This window comes from Dermacentor variabilis, chromosome 4 (assembly GCF_050947875.1).
Source record: "Dermacentor variabilis isolate Ectoservices chromosome 4, ASM5094787v1, whole genome shotgun sequence".
Classification (NCBI taxonomy): Eukaryota; Metazoa; Arthropoda; class Arachnida; order Ixodida; family Ixodidae; genus Dermacentor; species Dermacentor variabilis.
Window position 1 is genome coordinate 21,399,457 of NC_134571.1, and position 25,459 is coordinate 21,424,915.

A 25,459-nucleotide genomic window follows, 5' to 3' on the forward strand; every position below is an offset into this window, starting at 1 on the left:
CTGTGCCTTTCTTTATATTAGATTTCAGAAAAGTGGGTTGTTGTTTGGGCTATATGACAAATGTTTTTAAGCAAATAAATCAGACCCCATTTAGTTGAACTCAAAGAGATTGGGAAAATTTTTCACCTTAATGGAAGTGATCCACATGCTCAAAATCTATTACTGGTGCACCAACATATCAACAATACAAAAAAATGAAATAGAGCAGACATAGAAAGACACGTTTTTTTATTTGCATGATGCAGTGCATTGTTTTATGCATTCTTACTCAAACTATTGGAGTAGTTGTTACTAGCCAACACTGTGTAAATCTGTACACTGTCACCCAGATTTTACTTAGCTTGCTCACAATTCCTTCAGTGCCCTGATGTTGAAAACACGCACAAAATTATTTAAGGAGTTATCAACTGCATCATGTGGGAACACAGCTGGCTGTTGTGCCTTCTAGGAAGTGTGCTCACCATAATTATCAGCCTGCAGAGGCACCTCGAGCACTTCCTCAATCTTTGTTCTTGTGGCTAATAAATATCAGTAATTGGAAAGGTGTTTGATTCTCAAATTTTTCATATGTTGGCATCACTGTGCCATCTTGGAGCCCCTTAGACTATGGGCATCATGTTGCAGATAATATTGAACACGACTGTATCTCATGCTGTAATCACATGTGCAGTCTTTATCTTCAATACATCTTTGCAGTTTTAAAAATTCTAACTTTTTATTAGTGTTACATTGCTACACTTGTGATTCATCCTCCTGTCTAGGCAGAACAGGTAATGGTGGCAAAAGGATGTAACACATTTCTGATAGAGCAGATGTTGTAAATGTAGCCTTGAGGAGAAAGAAAAACTATGAATATACAAATATAATTAGCTGTGTCTGTAATGGAGCTGAAAAGATACATTTATGTTATTAATACTAGTTGTTTCCCTTTTATCTAAATTACTCGCATAGCTTGACTTATTTTGCCTCATGTTTTATGCTTTAGTTCCTTAAACAGACAAGCACAAGCATGCCCGAAAACGAGTTCTTTAGCACTTAAAAATTGTTTGGCTCAGCCCACTATAGAACAGAACAGTTGCGGCATTAACACAGCTGCTTTGTTTGCTCTATTATTTAATGTGGCAGGGCTGCTGAATAACAAAACTTATCAAGATGGAATATTGCAGGAGTTTCTTGCTGCTAATCTGCTATAGCTAATTGATTTTGTTTTTTCTTAGCTATGTGATGTTGACCTGGAATATTTTGTGATCATCTGTGTTTAGCACTGATAGTCAAACATATATTTTTATATGATGAAATAACCTTATCATAAGTCCTACAATTTACAAATAGAGCAACGTGTCTGGCATGTGTTATGAAACGTTCCCTTGGTTAAAAAGTTGACGTCATTGGAATTTCGTGAGTCTAACCCTTACGCTTAGACAGATTCAAAGCTTGTGCTCATTTTAATGATGGTTGTTAGATGTTTGGTCGTCATGCGCTTCATATTTGGCTATGTAGAACTACTTTTTTCTTTTTGAAACTGGCACCAAAGAAGTGAAAAAAATGTATGTATGATGTAGAGGTGTGGGCAATGCTGCCAATCTCAGGAGTTAGATAACTGCCAACTTAGACTAAAAAAAGGGGGGGGGGGGAATTTCCTAGGTTTTAGTAGATTTTTGCAAGCACCACGGAATCGTTGACAAGGCCTTATGCTATGTTTGCTGCAAGGACAAATTTGCTCAAATTTCTATGCAAATGACACCAAATTTTGTTGGGAAGTTTCTTATTAAATTGTTTTAGAACTTGAATAGTTTAGTCATTGTTCTGAAGCTGAAACGATGTCTCATTTCATGTTCTTATGCTTTCAATGGTATTTATTAGCACAATGTCCAACCATTGGCAAAGAATGAAGTGAAAGCGTTAGCCGAGATTACCTTGTGCACTTTGACAGTATGGAGGCATTGTTTATTTTTTCTGCAAAGACTTTCACTAAATTGGTTGACAAATGCGATAAAGCTCAAAGTATATCCATGTGGACGACAAAAAAGGTGCCAGCAGCATTAACCCCATTTCTTGATTAGTAGCTGAGAGTAGAAGGCAAACTTCCTTGCATCCAGCTAGATTTCTCGAGATTTGACATGTTTACCCTTTTCATCAAACAAGGCTCACTATGTCTGCATTTAAAGAAATTTCGCTAGTGTTTGCAGCGCTGGGTGCATGTTGTACATAAATGCCTTTAGGTATGGGCTTCACAGCAGTAACAAGTGCCTTTCTGGGAAGCCACATCCCCACTTGAAGATACAGCATCAGTGAAAAGTGGTGATATCTATCCAGTTACGCAATCAAGACATACGAAATTATGGAGCTTCACTTTATGCCAAAAGTTGTGTGGAGTTACTTTCTCTAAATATCAATTTTTTTTTTGTATGCATGCATTGGTTATGTGCCTGGATTATTTCTCTTTATATTTTACTAAGTTTGTAAGATGCAAGTTGTTAGTAGTAGTGGGCTATACATGCGACAACATGTGTTGCCTGCTGAATCGTAAGTTCAGTAGTGCAGACAGCATGCAGAAATCATGCTGACTGTAGGCAATCTATGGATCAATCAATGAATCAAATAAAATGAGCTTTATTTATACACCTGAAGACATAAAAACAGCATACATATAATATAATGCATATAGCAGGTACACTAATCGTCGTACTCACACCTACACCACTTTTGTGCGAAATTTGAATGTCTCCATGCAGACAACTAGAGATTATTCATACTTAGATAACCCATAATTTCATGTAATTTAAACAGTAATAAAATTTTCATTGGCTATCTTTTTTTGTGTATTCATAGGCCGCTTAATTAGTTTTAATCTGGATTTCATTATTTTGAGCTTCTTTGCCTCACCAAATCAAAGTAGTACAAAAGTCGCTGAGGATGGATCTTTTTTTATTTTGTATTCATAGGCCACCTAATTAGTTTTCATTTGGCTTTCATTAGTTTGAGCTTCTTTGCCTCACCAAACCATAGTATTACAAAAGGCACTGAGGATGGATGCTGCGTGATTAAAAAATGACATTTTTAGCAATTTTTTTTTCTTAATGTTTGTTACGTTCACAAATGATATAATTAGACATCATCATCATCACCATCAGCATATTTTTTATGTATGTCCACTGCAGGACAAAGACCTCACCCAGCGAGCACCCCTGTCTGGTGCTAGCTGATTCCAACTTGTGCCTGCAAATTTCCTAATTTCATTTCTCCACCTAATTTTTTGCCATCCTTGACTGCACTTCCCTTTCCTTGGGACCCATTCTGTAACTTTGAACTTTGATGGTCCACTGGTTATCTGCCCTACGCATTACATGGCCTGCCCAACTATAATATCGGCTATCCCCGTTTACTCTCTGATCCACACTGCTGTCTCCTTATCTCTTAATGTCCCAGCTAACATTTTTCATTCCATCACTCTTTGCACAGTCCTTAACTTGTTCTCGAGCTTTTTTTGTTAACCTCCAAGTGTCTGCCCCATATGTTAGCACCGGTAGAATGCAATGATTGCATACTTTTCTTTTCAACAACAGTGGCAAGCAGTAAGCATTTTAGACATATACTCAGTTATGCTGGAACATCTAATGACTGCTGAATGGTAAGCAGTTTCATAGAGTTATCAATGGCCTTATGTGTGTGCACACTTTGAATTAGTGATAGTTCTTTAACTGGATGCAAAGAGGTTTGCTTTCTGTGTAAATTTGCACAACTGTTAGACCGCTGTTTTGTCTTAGATTATGTTTGTCCACTGATTAATAATTTCAATTTCAAATTGTTCATGCAAGAGCTTGTGATTCTGAAGAACACCTAATTGTTATAATAATTGCACCTAATAGCGACAGCTTTGCACCCAGTGTAGCATGGCAAAGGTGGGTACCGTTTGCATAATTATTACTGTATAGATAGTGTAACAGCTGCACTTGTTGAACTGTTTTAATGCCCTAACACTATTGTACACCCCATTATTATGTCTTCCAAGCCTCTAATCATTTAAGAGTTGTATTGAGTTTCTCGTGAAAATGGGGACTACACTTACGTGGGCTGCACTTGCAGGAGGTGTAGAATGATATTAATGCAATAAGAATATCAGGCTTTCTGTTTTCTTACTGTTTTCTGCATCTAGAGAGAAAATACTCTTTGGAAGGTGCTTGGAGATTCTTTTCCACAGTGCATCAGCTCTTTGCGCGGCGCATCTCTGCCTGTTGCCCAATGCACCAAGCACAATGATTTTCCAACTTACTCCACTTTTAATTGGCAGATTGGTAGCATTATTTGATGTTTTGTATTTTCTTTTCAAGTTTACATTCATTCGAGACAAAAAAAAAAAAGAGTAAGGAATAACCTATTTGTGCACTAATTCTTACCTTGCTAGTTGAAGAGTTTCTTAAATAGCTGCTCTACCAACCTTAGGCGAGAAATTGTAACACCCAACTACCCTGCTCGCCCCAGGCATAAGACTGCTCAAAAATAAAAGAAAGTGAAATTTTACCCATGTTTAAGGTACATCCACAATGTTTACGAGGTAAAAGAACCATTGAAATCTGAAGAAGGCAGAGAAGTTGTCAAGCTGTAGCCATATCTATGTATTGGTGTAATTTTGTGCTTTGCCAATGCTATCAGCTTCAGGTTCATGTGAGCCTATACGGTGTATACAGTGGTGTTATATTGTAGGGACAAATGTGTCAACTTTTTTGAAGAAACTTGAGGCTGAGAAAAATATATGCGTAATGTTTTTTTCATGAAGTAGCCACACCCTTGCTTCTTATGCGAAAGCTAGAAAAGGAAAGAACTGCATGTGTTACATGATCTTATATGGTATTGCTATTGGTGTTATTGTATTCATGTTAAAAAATTGTCTCTGATTGCATGACATTTCTAGTGACATTGCACTACCTGCATTCTGCAGTGCATGGTTGAAATGGGAAAGTGCCTTGATGGATGCAATTTAGCGAGCACATGTATTGTTGTGCCTACACTACAGACTCATCATTCATGCTGTTTTACCGTGTGCAGCATGTCTGCCTGCTTAACCTTCTGCTGTTTTTGCTCGTACAGATGCCGCGGCAAGCTAAGGCGCTACGCTTTAATAACAATGTTCCTGTGTTTGTCAGCATGTGGCAGGTGAACATCGTAAAGGTATACCCTTATGCCATGTCAACATTCTTGTGCACATATATTTTTTCTTTGTTGTTCACACAAAGCACAGCACATGAGGGCATGCGATGTTCTTGCAAAAAGGGGAACTGGTGGGTCCTACAGGATAGTGAGTAAGGAGAGCTTTCAGAAATAAATGTGTTTGAGTGTTGTGATACTCATAGGCCTTTAGTATATGTGTGTGTTGAATGCCATCCGCACATATGTGCCTGCAAAATATCACCAGGGCACCTGTAGCAGACAAAAACACAACCATTTCACTTTAAATGGGAAGCCTGGCAAGAAAGAAAAAACTTCACATTCTAAAGCAGATGCTTGTAAGAGACACCATAGCGGGAGCAGTTAGCAGCAGTTCGTATTTCAGCAGTTGAACAGCAGTTTTAATGCGACAGCATTAATGGCCCCATGTTGCAGAAAATCTGGTGTCGGTGTCAGCGATGGTGGAGTTGTCCATGAGGGAAAATTTCTGTATATATTTAGATATATCTATATGCTATGCCTTGCTCTACGACATGCAGTATATGCGGGTTATATTGCTGCACCATTCTATCATTAAAGTTGCTCATAACTTGTCTTACATTCTTTACAATGTTATTCCTTGGAATTTTGCAAATGACAGCCCACAAAAAAATGTCATGAAACAAAACACCGACAGGGCATGCCTTTTATGTTAAGTCTTCTCAGACTTAAATACTAAAAGTGCAAAACAATAGCAGAAACCTAAAAATGATGTAATTTTCTTGGCGTGGCTGTGCACTACTTCCAGGATCAGCCCATGTAAGAGGCTGCGTTTCTACCAGAAAGCTTGACTTCGTGCGTAGCATTCGCTACCAGTGTTTCCCAGTAAATATTGCGGTTACGTAAGCTGCAGTTGCCCGGGAAGCATGAGAAGCAGTCAGGGAACTTTGAATGCTGTCGCATTCCACTCTTAAAGGCACAGCTTATGCACCCTCCAAGTTTTTCGTGTTGCAGCTGCCTGTAATGTCAAGATTTGTCAGGAACTTCCTGTGCCATCGAGCGGAGGGTGAAGCAAAAGGCACAAACAGCTCGATGCACAGCCCTGCCTCTTATACAATTTGGCATAGGTTTGCATAGTAGATGCATGTGTTAATAGCAGCTTAGGTGAACATAAGAATAATTACAGCAAGTAGCATAAACATGACATGGTGCAGTTCAGAACAAAAAAATGTGTGTATGATCGTTCTTTAAATTTTACTAGTATGCAGAGTTTACATCACATTTTTTAAGTACACAGAGTTTACATCACTGCAACTGATCCAGTGTGCAGCTCTTATACTTTGTGAGCCAGTACAACACAGTTGCCCTTTGTCGAGATAGCGCATGCCCTTTTTGCATGATTTTTGCACAAAAAGAGCAGTCTGCACTCTTGCACAGCATCTTTGATTCTGGTGTTCAATTGTGCTGCCGATTCTTGCAAAGCTCGGGTGTGAACCTTTCATTTCCGTCAGACTTCGATGCAATGGATGGATGTTGATGTATGTCGATACTGTTGCCACAACTTTGCATTCACACATTTGACTCTGCAATCCCATTCTGCCCTTTGAATCTTTCACTGTGCATTTCTCATGGTTGTCAAAATTTCTTATGCCAACTGCATGGGCATGTGCAATCTGCATATGACATATACATAACTTATGGTTCTACCTCACTGATTGCATGCAGTTGAAATGCACTGATTATCTCATTCAGGAAAGAAAAAATTCGGTGTGGGCAGTGCACTATACTGTGGTGTCCATATGCCAATTCATTAATGTAAGTTACCGTAGTTTAACAAATATAACACGTTTCTTTTTTGCAAGCAACATTTGGACAATCTATCCCACCCTTTGTCTTATCTGTGGCGACTTTCACATACCAGCCAACCATCCTATGCAATTGTAATTTAAAATGAGCACACTTGAGGGAAAACAAGCACTGCAGTTCAACCACCATGGGAATGATGGGATGCTCAGGCTTCAGCTTGGCAGTTGCTGACTTTGCGTGCTGTCATACAGATTCAGTTCTATGACTCCGAGTTTTTTTCCTCTGGCTGACTTCTCCCATTTTATTGTAGCTTGGTAACATTGTGCTCTTATAGCAAAGTTGCACATAATTTTACATGCATTTTGATTCCATATTTTCTTTTTTGAAGCAGTGCTTTCATACAGGTGTGGTATGAGTAGTGAGCATTGATTAATTCAGCAGACGATCAGAGCCTATGAAGGAGAACTTGCAACTGTGCCGTGGTTCACTATATATCTAGAACATTTGTAGTGATAGAAACTATAATATAAAACGCTTCACGTATTACGTCAGCACTTTTGTCGTCAGAAAGGGAATTAGCGCAGCTGTATTTACACTGCATGTTTAGCCATCAGCTGGGCTGAAATTATTTTTTTAGTTCCCATCATTCCAAATCCGATTGAAAGACCACTGAAGAAACCTGCATAGACACTAATGGGCCACATTTATTCAGGTTTTACCTCTCGAGTAAGTTTTGAAAACTGCTAAGTTGCGAAAAGTGTTAAGCACCTTATTTGTGAAAGAAATGCCAGCTCTAGGCCTTGCATAGCATTCTGCATGTAAACTTCCAAACATAGCTAGAGTGGTAACTGGTGCAATACTGTGCAACAGCAGTAACTGGGCAAGACTGGCAGTGGGCCTGGCTCTCTTGAACTTTTCTTAAGTGACATTACTCATAGGCAGTGACAAAAAAATTAGTACAGATGATAGAGAACATAATTGATTTAATCAGAACTACCTATTGTAAAAGCACTGGTGTATGTCATATTTTTGTTTTATTCCTCTGGTTGTGGTGGCTATGCGCAGTGTCAGGTGGCATTGTCACAACATATTTATCTACTATAAATTTTTTATAAAATAAGCTCCTGCATTATTTTTTGGTTCCCATTATATTTGTAAAGATACAGTAACAGAGGTAGCTTCAAACTCTGGTGTTACGTTTGTCATGCACTGCAGCTCGTGCACTAACCCAGTGCACTTGTGTTGAGCACATTACCAGAAGCTTGGGATGTAGCTATTGAGCTGCATAGTCATAGCTTGCGATAAAAAGTAATTGTAGGAGTAAACTTTGCACTTTGATAATTTTGTTGTGCCAAATTCTGAGCTCACTGGCGATTTGTGAAGTTACGAATCATAAGCTTCCCTTTCCTCTTATATATGCGCCCCTTCCACGTTTGTACCGCTTATTACCACTTGTTTGGTTTATATTCTTGGTGATGAATGAAACATGATCATGCAAGCACATGGGCTTCATTATGTGCTCATATTTTTTGCACTCATGTTAATCATCTTTATGTGTTAATGAATAAGTGAAAAGTGAGGATGCATGTCTTGCCTGTACTGGGGTATGGACGTACACTATGTTGCAGCAGTAATGCAACACTGGAGCTGTATTGTGATCGCTTTCGCACGATCGCTTTCACTGCCACATTTACTTTTGAGTGTTCTACAGCAGGTGTGATAAAGGGAATCTGCTGACGTCACAGAAATTCTGCTGTCCACTTTGTTGAAATTCTTTTTATAAGCTGCCTAGTGTTGCGTAAATATGGGTTCCAGGTATACATGACTCTTCTAAGTTGCTGGCTTGTTTGTGCTTGAATTTTATGTACTGTATTGTATTAAAGTGTCTGAACGCCCTACCTCAATGCTAGTTGGGATCCATTCAAGTGTAAATAAAGATATGCCTATATTACACACCAAAATAATAGGTTAATATGAAAATAACAGAAATTGAAGCAACACATTTATATAAACTGTATATGGTGCACTGCTCACAACGGCAATATAGCTAGCAAATGAAACTGACAATAAATTAAGTTTCAATATAGCTAACAGGTGAACTTAGTGATGACATGAGGCTTACATATAGTTTCTGTTCATTATGAGATATAGGTATCATTGCAAAAAGTCATGTTTTTGTAACTTTCAGATGTTCAAGCATGAGCTAAGAAATATCATTTTAAGGCTAAATGGATGTTTTTACAATGTATCATTTCTACAAGAAGGCTATGCCAGATAGCGACTACATTACTTGTAATTGTCCTTTTAATGTAGCCATGTTTCCTTTGTTAAATGAGGTAGTTGTCTTTTATTTTGTTACTGCTTTCATATCCAGCATACAAGATAATTAAATGCTCTCGATAGTTAGTGTTGATTCTATTATGAACCGCTAGCGTAGCTTTAAACAAGAAGAAAGGTGGTTAACCGAAGGGCCCGATTTTTATTAGTCATATCATGAGAAGCCAACAAACACTGACACCAAGGAAAACATAAGGGAAATTATTTGTGCTTAATAAATAAAATAAAGAAACAATAAATTATTGGAAATGAAAGTGGATGAAAAAACAACTTGCTGCCGGTGGGAACCGAACCCACAACCTTTGCATTTCGCGAAGCATAGCATAGTTTTGTAATTCATTAAAGTGTTGAACGGCATGACATACAGGTATTGAAAGAGTAGTATTGTATGAGCAGTGCAACTTGAAAAAAGTAAGAGTGTGTAGCTCTATTTTGGAGGGTTATAACTGGCTTAAATACGTGTGTGGTGTGTTGCACATAAGTGGCATTTTGCAGTGCATTCAGCTTAATATCATAATGCACCCAAATGTGGTATTAAACTGAATAAACTGCAAGATTTTACTGATTTACTAGATATGAATGCAAAGTAGGCATTGGTTTATTTGGAGGAGTCATGTGTAGCTGGCACTTCTATTTTTACAACGTCAACTATGTAATACGAAAATTGTGCTGGCAGGAGAGGGGCTTCATTTGCTGACCTTTTCTGGCCTAGCCATTTGGTGCATGCTGAAAGTAATCATGTCACATTTGGATACACCGCCGCTGCATGCACATAGCAAGAAGCAAGTGCACCTGGCAATTGGTTGCTGGTCAGAGGTGCAATTGCGGTATGACCCCTGGTACTGTGTCGATCAGATGTGCGTGTGCCTTTTGCACATTGGGCATGGATTTGTACTGAATGAAGTAAACTAGACGAAAAGAGCAGCTTGCACAGATGTCATTCACTGCACACTGTGTTTGGTTGGCGTGTGTCACAAGCAGTATTAGGAGATAACCTGGAAGTTCCTATTGCGAGTGTAGGAAGTGCATGAACCCTGAATTGGTATGAGTCAATTCAAATGTGGGTGGTGAAGAGGGAATGCAGCAAAGACCTAGCAGCAGCTGCGCAGTGACTGAGCCTGTGGTCCTTGGAATATTTAACTATTGCCTTTGCCTGTGCCTCTTTCTCTTGCCAACTTCATCAACTATTTGAAAAAGTTGTCTGGCATGTTCACGTAAAGAATTTATTATTTGCTTGGCATATTCCCTTTATGACCTGTGAACGTTGAATTTCTCTGTAGGTAAGCCTGCTGACTGATATGATGAGTGCACCTTCTTCAAATGAAATTAAATGAAATCAAATCAAATCATAAACTTTATTCCAACATTTGGAATGCTGAGGGCCGTGGTCAAAAAGCTGCTGTGTGGGCTTGACTAGGACCACGACCCAGTACAAATAGCAGGGACAGGCAAATACAACAATGCAAAGGTAAATTTAAGGCAAACAAAATAAGAAACTGTACATAATAAACTAAACAATAATTTCAGACGTATTGTGAGTACAGATTCAATAGAAACATAATTACAATGCACGGTGTCTAACATTAAAGGCAGGTGATGAATACACTGTATTTAAATAAACACAACATCAGTACTAAGGCTAAAATATATAAAAAGTACAAATGAGACGGACCGGATCAATCTGTGTAAACAAGAAAGTACAACAAACATTAGTTCAACAATCGCAAAAGAAAAGTGGTAAAGCGGCATAAACAAAATAGTACATCAAGTGTGAGTTCAACAACATACAAAAGCGATGAAGTACCGTAATCAATATTTTCAGATTGTTAGTTGATTCAAGTGAAACGGCAAGAGAAATCGCAGCGTTCCTGTAATTAGTGTGCATGCACGGAATATCCTACACTTTAGTCTTGAAATGGTGCTTATAAATTTATCGCTTCTAATGCCTGTGTGGTACCACTTCATAAGAATTGTGCAATAATAGTCTGATAATAAACTGTAGACACCCTCCTAACCTCCTGTCTATACTCAGGATGCCTGCCTAATTGATTATTATCCTGTGCATTACAAACTTTGTTGCTAACTCCAATGCTAGAGGCATACAGAATACCCTGTGAATGATGCGTAACAACCCATGCTCTTGCTGTATGGTAGGGATGTATGCGATCAATTGTTTCTGCAAGCTATTCCTCTGATACACTGTACTATATTGAAGTAGATGTCAGGAGCGCATAAGTGTCTGTGCTTAAGGACAGAGTGCACTTTTGAGGGGCTGTGAGAGAGGGAGATAGATGATTAATTAGATTTAATGTCCCAAAGCAACACTAGGACTATGAGAGATTTCACAGTGGAAGGCTTCAAATTAATTGGACGTAAATCTAAGTATGCAAGCATTTTACCCCAATTAACGGGCGGCCGCCATGACTGAATTGACCCCTCAACTTCGTGCTCAGCAGTAGAATGCCATAGCCACCACGTGACCATGGCAAGTAGAGAGAGAGAGAGAGAGAGAGAAAATTATTTGAGAAAAAGCAGAAAGGTGACCGTGACGTAAAAAGCCCTCTAGCCAGCTACAAAAGGTATGAGGGATGACAGTACGGACGGGCAGGCAGTTGGATGTGAATACTGCAGGTACAAATGTATGTCTAGAAGGTCCAGTCACATGCCGATAATGTGAGCACTTCTTGCTCAAAGGTACAAGAAGTGCACGAATGACCTGCTTTGTTGAGACAGCCTAGCCAAGAGCCTAATAGCATGTCTTCATTAAATGGGCTGTTGCCAAAAAGAGCTAATGAAGAGGCCAATGCTTGATGTTAAGAGGCATATCAGGGGCAAGTGACGTGTTCCACAGGTAATTGCAAGAAAATGTTGGTTGTGAGAGCGAGTAAATATACGACAACACAATAATGACGACTCATGCCAGTCAAACTCAGTGTGTGCTTAATTGCGAGATAACGAGCTGCGCTCTTTCTTCCTTTTTTCCAATTTGTTCATACAATGCCAAAGCTTCGCAGTCCATAGCTGTGCAGACAGCTATTGTGAAAGTGAGCTGCCTCTTTCACTTGTGTTAAAGCACTTTGAGCAGGAGCTGATAGCTGACTTTGCTGTGATGGTGCATTTGTGAAGCGCTTCAGAGTGCAGCCTAGAACAAGCAAGGCATGCACCATTACATCCTAACTGTCCATGCATCAAATTCTTGACCATGCACTCTAATATTGTGCAGCGCATGCTGGAGGCCATGTGCTTATAGTAATGCAACTAACATAGCACAGTGACGGCAAGGGACAAGTTGAGAAAGGACAAACACTAGCTTTCAACATAGATATGATTGCAGACCCTGAGAATATATATACACCCATCCAAATGTGCAGAGAAGACAAAAGCATGCTGCCATGTGCAGACTACGTCCAGAAATCAAACTCTTTCTTTGGTAGAGCCATTGATGCCCAACTGACACAATCATCTCCAGCCCGTGCGATCTCGGTAGCTTCTGCGATTTCCCTGGTCAAGCTATTGCGATGGCGATGCACGACAACAGTCTGATCAAAAAGAGGATGGCAAGGTGGCTGCACATCACATTTTTTACTACGGCCTGGCAGTTGGCTGTCCGTAGCAATATTGCTTACTTTTTGTTGTGCTCTTGCAGATGCACGTTCAAGCACCAGCCATTCTGACCAAAGTAGTGTCTTCCACACAAGAGTGGAATTCTGTAAACAACTGTCTTTTTGCAGGTGACGTAGGCTTCTTTGTGCTTGATATTGCAGCATGGTTTGCGCATTCTCATAGCGCAGCTCAACTTGCACAAACTCAAAAGCTCATTTGGCACCATGAACAACACTTTGAAGCCGGAACATTGCCCTACTTTTTTAAAATTGTGAGAAACTTTATCCAGATAGGGATTTACTGCTATGTTATCTTTGTATATTTCTTCTTCTTCCGCTCTCCTGTCTTCTGTTCTCTGTTCGTCACTCATATGCTATTCAGCCTTTCTTCTGCGATGCAGGCCTTCAGCAACTGAGATGATAATGTGCATCGGATACCCCGCCGCCTCCAGACGTGCCACTTGCCTTTGAAAGCTTTCTACCATGGAATGATTGCATGACTTACAGAGCTTTCTTCCTTCTCTGGCGCTTTCTGCAAGTCGTGCGATCATTTCGTGGCAGAAAGCCTTCAAAGGCAAGTGGCATGCTTGGAGACGGCGGGGTATCCGAGGCACGTTACAGCCTCAGTTGCTGAAGGCAAGCTCAATTGCGCATGAGTGACGAACAGAGAAGCAGAAGACAAGAGAGAGTAAAAAGAAGAAAGATACAAAAATAAGGTAGCAGTGATTCTCTATCTACATAAAGTTTCTCACAATCTTGAAAAAGTAGGGCAATGTTCCGGCGTCAAAGTGTTGTTCACGGTGCCAAATGAGCTTTTGAATTTGTGCAAGTTGGGCTGCCCTATGAGAATGCACAAACCATGCTGTTATATCAAGCACAAACATGCCTACGTCACCTGCAAAAAGAGAGTTGTTTACAGAATTCCACTCTTGTGTGGAAGACACTACTTTGGTCAGAATGGCAGGTGCTTGAATGTGCATCTACAAGAGCAAAACAAAAAAGTCATTGATATTGCTACGGGCGCCCAACCGCCAGGCCATTGTAAAAAATATGATGCACAATCACCTTGCCGTCCTCTTTTTGATCACGCTGTTGTCGGGAATCACCATCGCAATAGCTGAACCAAGGAAATCGCAGAAGCTGCCGAGATTGCACAGGCTGGAGATGATTGCGTCAGTTGGGCATCAGTGGCTTTATCAAAGAAAGAGCTTGAATTCTTGACATAGTCCGCACGTGGCAGTGTATCTTCGTCTTCTCTGTGGATTCGGATGGGTGTATATATATGCTGAGGATCTGCAATAAAATCTTTGTTGAAAGTTAGCACTTGTCCTGTATTGACTTGTCCCTCGTCCTTACTGTGCTATATTACCTTCATTACGATGAATAACCAACTTGCCCAAACTTATTCCTTTCTGAAGTTCATGTGCTTATGTTATGTTTCATTTCGTTTGCTGTCAAATGTAGCCTATAAAGTTTAAGGACAGTATACATTTTTTTTGTATTCATAAATTATGGTTATCCATTTATGTTGAGCGGCATTTCAACAGCCTACCAGTGTACTATAGTTAAAACACGTTGGCGGGCTAGTTGGCTGGAATCCATGATAGAGTGCATAAGCGTGACTGAACGAGGATGTAGAAAGAAACATACACAGAGACAGTGCTTCCCTGTGTATCTGTTTCTTTCTACGTCCTCGTTCAGTCGCGATTATATACTCTATCATGGGTACTATAGTTAGAAAGTTTATAAGTACATATCTACTGTTGACTTATATGTGACTTCCAAATATGGCCATAACTTCTAGTGTGCTTAGGCTTTAGTAGAGGTATGCAAGACTATGTTCATACTTTTGGCGAAGCCTAGTACACGTGCGTGTTGACAAACCATATTTTCTTAAATCTTGTACTATCATCATCTTTACGAAAGGTAACACATTTAACGCATGACAGATGGCCTCATCGGCTGCACGTTGCACAGTGCTACAGCAATACGTGAAAACAGATGGAGAGGAGGGCACTTCTGCTACTTGAACAGCTTCTTTCATGCTTTCTTCTTAGTGTGCTTATATTGCTCACAAGCGGAGAAGAATGTAACATTGTGATTGGGCGATCATGCTGCCTGTCCTAACTCACCATTTACACCAACTTCCAAAACTGCAATAGACAGAGTGCATCCATATCAAATTTAAATAAAACTGTTCTTGTTGGTGGGTGTGCCACAACATAGATGAAGAGAAATAAACTTCCGTGATGGGGTTGCAAGCAGAAGAAGGAATGATGCTTTTCTCTCGTTTTGTTTTCACTTCTCATCACAACGCCACACAACATGTCGCTAACAAGGCTATTTGCAACATGCTCACATGTTTCCTTTCTACCAGGTGATGATAGTACGTACCTATTCAAGAAGTTGTGAAAAGATCAATTCACAGATTGTCACAGAAGAAGTTGATTTGTGTAGGCTACTAATGTTTTGATCCTAATTTGATATTTGCACAGATGAGAAAAAGAATAATTGTAGCTATGAAAGGGAGGGAAAGTGGGGCATGCACCTGTTGAACTGACTTCTGGTAGGCCTTAAGTTCTTTACTGTAGCTGCTTTGATTATGTATATTAAAGCAGTGCCTTTTACAAAACTTATGAAAGTTGGCTACTTCAATGTGGTGATTGCATCCAAATACAGAAATTAAACTTAAATGCATAATTAAGTAATTAACTTACTAGATATTTTGCCTGATAGTTGTCTATGTAGTAAATGGTAGTGTCAGCAAGAAGCAGAAAAATACATTAATATTAAAGATTAGTATTAAAATTAAAAGAAGAAAATGTCAGCGTATGGCAAGCGCAATAGTGAACCAAACGAAGAGGCATTTGGTGCCCCACAGGCACCAAATGCCCATGGGGCACCAAGTGCATTGCCTGGTATACATAAGCACGTACTTATTTCCAACCTGCTCAGTGCAATGTAGTTGTTTAGCAGTGCGACCACAAAATATGCAAAAGTTTATACGGCTGATGCATTGGAATTTAATAATAGGGAGTCATAAATACAGTCACTGGCTTTTTTTCTTACTTGGCATCTTCATTTTTTTTGCTCAAGTCCTAACACTGATGACACCATAGATTGCAAGTGTGACATTTTAACGATATGTGGTTTGTATGTAAAAACTGAAGAGTAGCATTTAATCGTGATTTTCTTTATTGGTAAACCAGCTTTACCAGTCAAACAAATGTAGAGAAAATTTTACGGAGACTACTCTACCAATCAAACTTGGCTTCTCTTTCTAATGTGCCTCTAAAGCCACTTGTAAAGGCAGCTATACTAGCATTCTTGTGTTTATGTACTGTTTAAATCTTTTCTGAGCAGTCATACTACGAAAAAAAGAAAAAAGATTATGTGTCTCTTATGCCCAACTCATGACACAACTGTTTATGCTTAGAAATCATGTGCTGACATCAGTGTTCATCATTGGTTCAGGAAGACTTGTAGAAATGGATTTCTCCGGGCTAGACCACTGGCACATATATATTTGTATTTTGCACAAATTTTGTGTTCAGAAGTGGATTTTGTCCATTTTAATTTTTTGTGTGTGTATTTGCAGCTCCTGGACACTCCAACGCCGCTGTATGCACAGCGGGCCAGTGGTTACTGCTCAAGCTACACGTCCGTGGCAGACACGGGACGGTCCAGTGGCTCTAGCCTGCGTGGCTACAGCATATTCGTGGACCCTGCACTCATGCTCAACGAAAGCCTGTCACGGTTGCGCCACCTCCGCAAACAGTCGGACCTGCAAATGATACGTTGTATACAGCAGGACTCTTGTACCATGGACTACTTCATACGTCCACCTGTGAATCCTGTGACCCTCTTCTTCAATGATTCAGAGATGGAGCGCAACTACCGGCATCGGCTCCATCACCGTGACCTTGCGCCCACTATGGCCTCTGCCTCATTCACCACCTATTTTGACATTTTTGTGGCGCTGGGTTTTTATTTGATCATTATGTTTGCTTGCTTTGTGCTGTTTGATACCCCTGTGTCATGGCTACTGTTTTGCCTCTTTGCAACTAGTGTGCATCTCTGCATTTTCATGCTGTGCATCCGTGAAATCTTAGCCACTCGAGGCCACTGGGTAGCCGACTGTTTGGCGCAGATCTACCGTTACTGCACTGAGTGGTACCCTTGGCACATGGTCGGACTTGTCCTGGTCAGCTTTCCCATCGGTGCCATCTTCTCAAATTTCACCTGTGCTGGTGTGCTTTCGACCCCAGAACGTACCAATGCCTTCTGCTATGTTGTCTTTGTCTCTCTTCTGCACTTCTGCAACTTCACCCAGCTCAACTTCTGGCTGCGCTCTCTGCTGGCCACATGTGCAGGAGTAGTTTTAGCTGTCCTCATTGGCTTGCCAGCGTGCCCATGTCCTTTGCGGACTCCCACTCGTAACATCACACACCTTGAAATCATTTCTGACCTGGGTGTAGAGCTGCCAGGTGTCAGTTTCCATCGTGATTCATACAGCTGCAACCAGTCAGCCATTTACGAGATAGTACTGCACGTTGTGCTCAATACAATCCTCGTCTGGCTGCTCAATCGTGAGTTTGAAATAAGTTACCGGTTGAGCTTTCATGGCAGTGCCATGGCAGCCCGTGATGAGCAGCGCATTCAGTCTATGAAAAATCAAGCTGACTGGCTCTTGCATAACATAATTCCTCGCCATGTTGCTGAGCAACTGAAGAACACGTCCAAGTACTCTGAGAACCATCGTGATGCAGGAATCATTTTTGCGAGTATTGTCAACTTTCATGAGATGTATGATGAGTCATATGAAGGAGGCAAGGAATATCTACGTGTCCTGAATGAGCTTGTGGGGGACTTTGATGAGCTGCTTTCAAAGCCTCTCTTTCGCAATGTCACAAAGATCAAGACCATTGGGAGCACATTTATGGCAGCTTCTGGACTGAATCCCAAGCTGCGACGTGAGAATCCACATCCTTTCACCCACCTTTTTGAATTGATGGACTTTGCAATAGCCATGCAACAAGTGATTGAGAACTTCAACCAGAATCTTCTTGAGTTTAACTTTGTAATTCGCATTGGCTACTGCTACGGTGATGTCACAGCAGGCGTCATTGGCACAACCAAGCTCTACTATGACATCTGGGGAGACGCTGTTAACACTGCCAGTCGAATGGATTCCCACGGAGTTCCTGGGCGTATACAGATTCCTGAACACTGCCTTCAGGTACTGCAGGAGCTGTATGTGTTCGAGTCACGAGGTTCAATATATATAAAGGGAAAGAACAACATGAATGTGTACCTTCTTGTAAGGAAGAAAGACAAAGTCTTGTACAGGATTCTTCCATCGACACAGCGGCCAAGCCTTAGTACAACATCTACAGCTGATGAAAAAGAGAAAGCCGCTCCTCCTGATGAACAAGCAAAAGGTGATGAAGTTGAAAAGGAAGCAAAAAGTGAAGAGGGATTGCCAGCATAATGGTGCGCAGGGCTTAATGTAAGCCTTGGCCCCAAATGATCTTGTCAAGCAAGGTGGATACCGGTGACTGACGTTTTGACAATATGCAAGCTGCCATACTGCAGTCAACAATCCACATTAGTGGTGACCCAGCAGAACTTGATCAAAATGCCAAGTTTCGTGAAATGGCAGTGCTTTGAATGCATGTGGATGTGTGCACACCACAGTGTGTATGAAGTGTGCCGATTCTCATGTGTGTGTGGATGGTGGTGAATATATGTTTAATGTTCTAAGTACTTCAGCTAACAGACAAAGATAGAATGGTGTGCTGAATCTCACTGAGAATAGTAGTGCTTGGTGTTTTACACAATATTTTCATCCTTGATTTCCACCTTAGAAAGGTCAACTGTCAAAGCCAAGACGATGATGTGTTCACAAGACTGCATTGTGTTAAAGTGAAAAGACAAGTGAACAAAATGCAGTACAGGAAATTTAGAAATGCTTTGGACAGTAGTGTTCTTGTGTAAGAGTCCTTTCGTTGGGTGTTTCTGTAAGTTTTTACACAATGTTGTTTGTTGGCAGCTATATGGGAGATTCACTGAGATGCGTGTTTAGGTAATTGTGATTTATTTTTGTTTGTTGTCAGTAATGTTTACAATTTATATTCTTGTTTTTAATACTGTGTTATTTGCAGTCGTTGGTTTGCAGGCCTTGCTGCATGGCTCATAAGTTCTCACTTTGTCGTCATTTTTTGGGAGCTCACTTATTTCTTCCTGTCTGTTGTAGCAGCTGCGAACAATTGTGCATTTGCTTAACAGGATTCTATTCTTGTTCACCTAGTTTGTCATAGATACAGCAACAGTGTCGACATAGGAGAATACTGATGCAAAGCATGAGACAGGCGCTGCGTACCAACTGAGACGAATCACAATCGCAAATTGCTTATGTGCATAGTCTCGATGATAAAGCTTGGTTGGTTCTTTGTGCTTATCATGTGGTGCGAAATCCAGTCCTTTTCTTTTCTTTTCAGGACATGCAGCTGTTTAATCCTTTGGGTGCCGGGTGTTTTTCGAAGTGCAACAAATTCAACTTCTATCTCAGTAACATTAACAGGCTTTCAATTGAAATGGTATTTTGGGCAATATGTTTGGTAGAGGTTTACAAATGTTCTAAATCTGAAAATTAAAAAAAATTAAGACTTATGCTACTAATCATTTAATTATAATCAGTGCATCTCAAGCAGTATAGCCTCTTTGTTGCCGTCATTGTCCCTTGAAGACATAAGTAATATCAAAATCCTCTGACTCAGAGTTCATAAGAAATAAGGAGCTCTTGGATTTCTGGATCGTTAAAGAAACATGCAGATTTTTTGTGCTGGTTTGCCATTTTGAAAATTGATAGATGCAAGCAACACCAATAGTCAGTAAGCTTTGTCAAGCCATCTCTTGTATAAAAACAGTACCTACCATAAAGTTTTAGATAACCTAGCTTTTAAGTACATGGTGGAACCAGTCTACGAGGGTTTCACCTTCACAAATTATCTCTGGGATGGCCAAGGGTGTGCATCGGCTGCCATGTGATTACACTCAAGCAAGGCACTTAAAAAGGGCTAAATAACCAATCCTTTTCAGATCGTGATTTCTCCGCTTACGTTTTATTTGCATTTTGTTATCATCATCACTTTTCTCATATTGTGCTGGTGAATGAGAAAGAGCACACTGATTGCCGTGGAATGCATTTTAATGAAATAGCCTTTGAGGGACCAGGAAACATGTGCTTAATGTACTGTGTAGTTTTATTATATAAGACCATGCTGTTAGCAGGCTGGTTGTTTTGGCCATCTTGGCTTGAGGAAGATGCACCGTGGTTATACATTTTGTAGCAAAAAGAAAATACTGCTAAAATTTTGTATGGCATAGTCCCTTTATGCCCTTATACACAGAATCTAGCACAGGTGGATTTTAGAGTGGATTCATCACAACTTTGATCGTGTTTTGTTTCTCGGAATACTGGGTTAGCGTTCCCTAACTGAATGACAATGCAGGATCTGTTACAAGTGCCAGGCAGTTAATATTGTAAATCACTTTATTTACAGAGCAATTTTTGTTTCTTTAGCTGTGGAACCTAGTGCATTTAGTAACACCATGAGCTGATGGGATGAGCACGGGATGCAAAATGTGCCTCCAATACAGCTTAGAAAGGAGGGGAAAGCTTTGAACGTTGCATTGTTCAAGAAGACGGGTAGAAATGGCTTTGTCAAGCTAATCCATTGTCTCATTTGTACCGAAATTTAACAGAAGGGTGGCATTTAACAGAGGATTTTGCTTGATACCATGTTTTGAAGCAATACTGCCTGTTCCACCGAGAGCAATCCTAAAGCGTGCGTTGTCTAAAGTGACGCTGGACCAAAAAGAGATTTACGAATTTGAGGGAATGGTGGCATCGTTTGTCAACAGGTGTGCAAAGGCTTGCCACGGAGATGTCAGACTGTGTAGCATGGATAAGCAAGTGAGGTGGATTAATAAATTCTGGTAGATGGCAGCATCTTCATTCAGAAATGTGGTGTGGTTCACCTAACACATGGCACTGCCATTTCTTTCCCTGACAAAATCTGCATTTTTCAACTGGCAGTGCAGCAGGTGACACATACAGTTGAACCCAATTACAATAAACTGCTTGGTGGCACTAGAGCTGTTTGTTAACTAGAAGTTTGTTATAATTGACTTGTCAAAAAAAAAACTGTAAAGGAATTTTTTGAGGACAAGAAATATGCTTGGTGAGGGCTTGATTAATGAAAATAATGCATATGGCCCTTACTACCAGAAATCACTAAATGTCTGCTTCAGTAGTGCTGTCCCAGTGATTCCTCAGGATCATCAGGCAGTCTGCATGTTCACTACATGTATTCTAGTGTGGAAAACTAATGACGCATCTCCAACTTTTAACCTTGCTTTGTGACTTTGATTTGCAAAGTATATACTTAGCTTGTAGATCTTTAATGCTGTGGCAACTTCAGACATCATGATTCTGATATTACATAAGAAGCGATGTGGTCCCAATTCTGATCATCACGTGTACTGCTACTGACATCAAGAACCATGAGGGGGCAAAAAAAGAAGGTACTATACGAGGATGCTTGAGAGCCAGTGAAAAATAAAAACTAAAGAAAGTGTTAAATGTAAGAAGATAGCCACTCAGTTCTTTAAAAAGGGAAGCACTTGGTATTGAGGCATTCTTCATCATGATTGGCTACGTTGAAGTTTGATACCATTACAAAGGTTGTGGCTAGCCCTTTGAATAAATTACAAATAAAAAGTTATCTTGTGCCAAATTCTGCATGTTTCTAGCAAAGCTTTTCATGTAAGTCTCATTTTATGCCTTGGCTGATCATTGTGCCCCTGCGTAGCTGTTTCTTCTGCTCATTCTAGCCGAAGTGACATGGCGATTGAGCTGTTATCACTTCATAGGCCTCATGCAAGATTTGTTAGTTGATGAATTGCTGCTCATACTAGTGCACAAGGTTGTCCTGCAGTGGTCTGTTGTAGGTAGGCATGACTGTACTTTCGATTCATTCTGAATGAGACTTGTTAGCACTGCATCCAAGTATTCCATTATACAAAACCCACTGCCAAATGCTGCTTCTGTGTGAAATTTTACTGGGAGTGTGCTCTAGCAGTTGAACTGGTAAACACAGCTAAACTTATGGTCCTGAACTATGCAACATTCAGTATGTACATAGTGAAATTGATTTTTCTTCAGACTGGTGAAATCAACCTAGGGCTTCTCGCTGCTTTCTTGCAAGTGCTGATAAGCATTTGTGGCATTCTATGGGGTGCCTGGCTTCCAATGCCCAATTTTGAAGATAATGTGAAGAAAAAGCATGATAAAAGACTGTGGTGCATGTAGTGAAATTATGTAGTGTTCCATGGTTAGCAGCAAAATTCATATTATACCAAGAACAAAAGAGGTGAAATTTTTTGTATTTGCTGCATTAATGAATGAAGCATCCAACACATGTTTGTTTGGTTTAGTTACTCATTATTCTTCTTTTTTTATGCCGGTATCTCTAGAGCACAGGTTTAGCTTTTTATTACTTATGACGGTATCTCTAGGGCTTGAATTTGCATTCAAACTTGGTGGTACATTAGTGAAAGCTTTAGCCGGTATGTGCACTTTCCGGCACTAATGTTTTGGCGAAATACCGTCGTGGAAATGCAAAAAGCAGCCCTGGTGGTGATTCTGGTGATGCTTTCTATGGCTCTATACTCACTGCAACCAATATTAATGTTTTCGTGGTGGCACAAGCTTTTTAGTGCCAGACCTCTCCCAACAAAGAAGTGCCACACAAATGAAGAATGTTGCAGCACATTTTGTTTGGACAAAATATTGCCAGATTCAACCAGAAGTGATGCTGGGTTTTTCTTCACGGCATTCCACTATTAGTCAAATGTCAAAGCACATGCACAGTGACTAAAATTCTATATTGTTCAAGTAAAACTCTTGCTTGGGCTAGTTGGTTCATGCTTGAAGTAGTAAAAGCGAGGCGCAGAAGACCAGGACTCAGAAAGAAGAACACAAACGACAGGACCGGCGCAATAGGCAATAGGCTAACACAATTTTCTGCTGCTTTGTGCTGGAAGTGGGCACCTGGCTTTGTGACGAACTGTGCGGTGCAATTTTTTTTTTGTATAAAAGCTCTTTTTGCATTATATGATGATCGTTTTTGATGAATGTTAAGATACAGCTTTGAAGTCTGGAAATTGTGCAGAACAGTGTTTGCAGTGTGAAGCTGCGTCACGAGAGCTTAATTGTTTAAGCATGGTTTGCTTGTGCCCGAAGTTTATGTTTTGCCAAGGCACAAGCTTGCATGTTACTGGAAGCTGCAAGCTTTTTTTTCAGCTGCTGCTGTGCAAGTTTGCAGCTGAGGCCAAATGACAAGCCATGCTACCTGTCCTTAATTTACACAACTTTTTACTGGTACTAGATATCTAGGCTTTGTACTTTTCTAAAAAAAAAGGAAAAGAAATGTTGATGTTGTGCCTAGGGTAGTGAACACACAGTTCAATCCAAAGTGTTTGCACCTCATGCTAGGGAAGAGTGACTGTCTTCTCAAGCAAAGCATCTAGTCACGTGTTTTGGCTTTCACATAACGCTGTACGAGCAGTCTGTTGATGACAATATCATCTACAAGCAGGCGCTGTGTCATGTGTGGAGGCGCCCGGTATGGAAAGTGTTTGTTACACATTTCAGGCCCTTAAAGGATCTTTTCGCACCATTTTTACACGCATATTCTGCCTCACACTCGGGTTGCATTCCAACAGTCCGGATGCACAGCTATGCCTGAAGGCTGAAACACGCCTGTTTGCAGGACAAATGGGAATCCCTTTGGCAATCAGGAAGCAAACCTGGTACCAAGCGTCTCCTTTGCTCTGCCTTGTTGATGTTCACACAAAAACTCAGTCACAAGTGTTTATAGCACTGCATGCGCTTTTTATACCAATTCCTTCATAGAAAGCGCCTCTCCTGGTGATGTGCGTGTGCTGCCTACTTCGATTTTGTGTGCTCTGTGCTAAATGCTATAACAGTATGGTACCCGGTAAGCGCACTTCCGTCTCCATGCGACAGGAATGGGCGCCTTTGAGATCTTTTTGTGATCCGCCCAAACCCACGTGGCCATCACATGTGGGAAACGCCCAGTATTCTAAAGGTGCCAATGATATCCGTTGCCTGCAAGAAACTTACATGGAATGAGCACTTGAATGTCACTTTGCACACATCAAAGCACAGTATTACTGCGGCAATTGTGTGTGATGCTAGGCTGTTTGGTTCTTATATCTGTGCTTCTATACAACCTAAACAGAGAAATACAGACAGAAAAATAGAATGAAATGGTGGGACTTTTCTAGTCATGTGAATTTCTGAACTGTTGCTGTGAATGTGGCTGGCAATTACATGTGTGGTGAATCATGCTCGTTCTGTCTGTTTGTGTCCTGCTGCTGATTGCCACCAACTTAATACTACTATTTGCATATCATTACCTTCAGTGTTGGGATCATCTACACATGTATTTGTTAAATGTGATCTTTGCGCTACACCTGAAATGTTTTAAAGGGGGCAGGAAGTCATTTGTTGCTTCTAGATGAGATTGAGTGCTAGTGTATTGAATCCATTTTTTACTTGTGTGTCCTTGCCGATGATCGATACATTTTTTAAAAATTCTGTTGTTTTGGCAATGTAAAAATTATGTTGATATTATTGTCATGTTTTAGGTTTGAGAGTTTAAACATTCACTGGTCACTGCATTCTAAAACAAAGCGGTTGTATTCATATTTAGGTGTATATATATTGAAGATTATGAAAAAGACAAGCTTGTTTTCTATGTACAGTTATATTGTTTTTCAGTCTGTATAGGGGATTCCCAAATAAATTATTTATTCATTTTGTAAATAAAGTGTTCTGAATCATTCGTGGGCTGCTACAGATATTCTGGATGTCAAGGTGAGAAAAAGCTGTGCGATGAAACCTAAAGTGGTGGTTAAACGAATGCCATGCATGAAGCCTATCACGGAAAATTTAATTTTGAAAGCGTAAATTTTGTTGAATATGTGATGTAGATTTGGTGTCGCAGAAATGTAATGGATGCGTTTGGCATAAAAAGCTCGAGTTTTTATCAAGCACAAGTGCATTGGTAAGCATCTTAACGACTTCATGCATATTTATAAATTTCCAAAGTTTGAAAATCAATCGTCAAACTACCCAATTAGCGGGAAGTCAACCACTGCTAGGCCAGCTTCGACTACTAGCTGCGTTTACCAGCGCGTTTCGTTTACATTCGACTTTGTTAAAGTGGTGTCATTGACAACGTTGAAGCATCGTTTAAGTCAATGTAATTTCAAATGTTCCCTCAGGCATACTTTCTTTCTAAGGTTTTCGCCCTCCGCCCCACCCGTTTAGCTGCCGGCTTCGTGGCTAATCTCCCGTAGTAGGTGCAAGCAAGCAAATTCATGCACCACGCCTGCCTTCTGCGTGTAATACGCATTGCGATTGAGCTCGATCGGGATTGAAGTTATCGACCGCAGTTAACTCTCTTCTGCAGTTT

The 25,459-nt window shown here is 40.3% G+C and overlaps 1 protein-coding gene across 8 annotated transcripts in view; it reads left to right on the forward strand.

Moving 5' to 3' along the window:
• The window catches only part of Ac13E (Adenylyl cyclase 13E), a 143,539-nt gene extending 118,713 nt beyond the window's left edge, over positions 1–24,826 (forward strand). For 7 of the 8 annotated variants that reach the window (XM_075688326.1, XM_075688331.1, XM_075688330.1 and 4 more), the window contains 2 exons: positions 5,089–5,169; positions 16,489–24,826. In XM_075688326.1, coding sequence (XP_075544441.1) covers positions 5,089–5,169; positions 16,489–18,381 — 1,974 coding nt within the window. In that variant the 3' untranslated portion in view covers positions 18,382–24,826. The remainder of the gene's footprint in view (positions 1–5,088; positions 5,170–16,488) is intronic. The other variant, XM_075688333.1, reaches the window with a different exon arrangement.
• Positions 24,827–25,459: the final 633 nt, after the last annotated feature.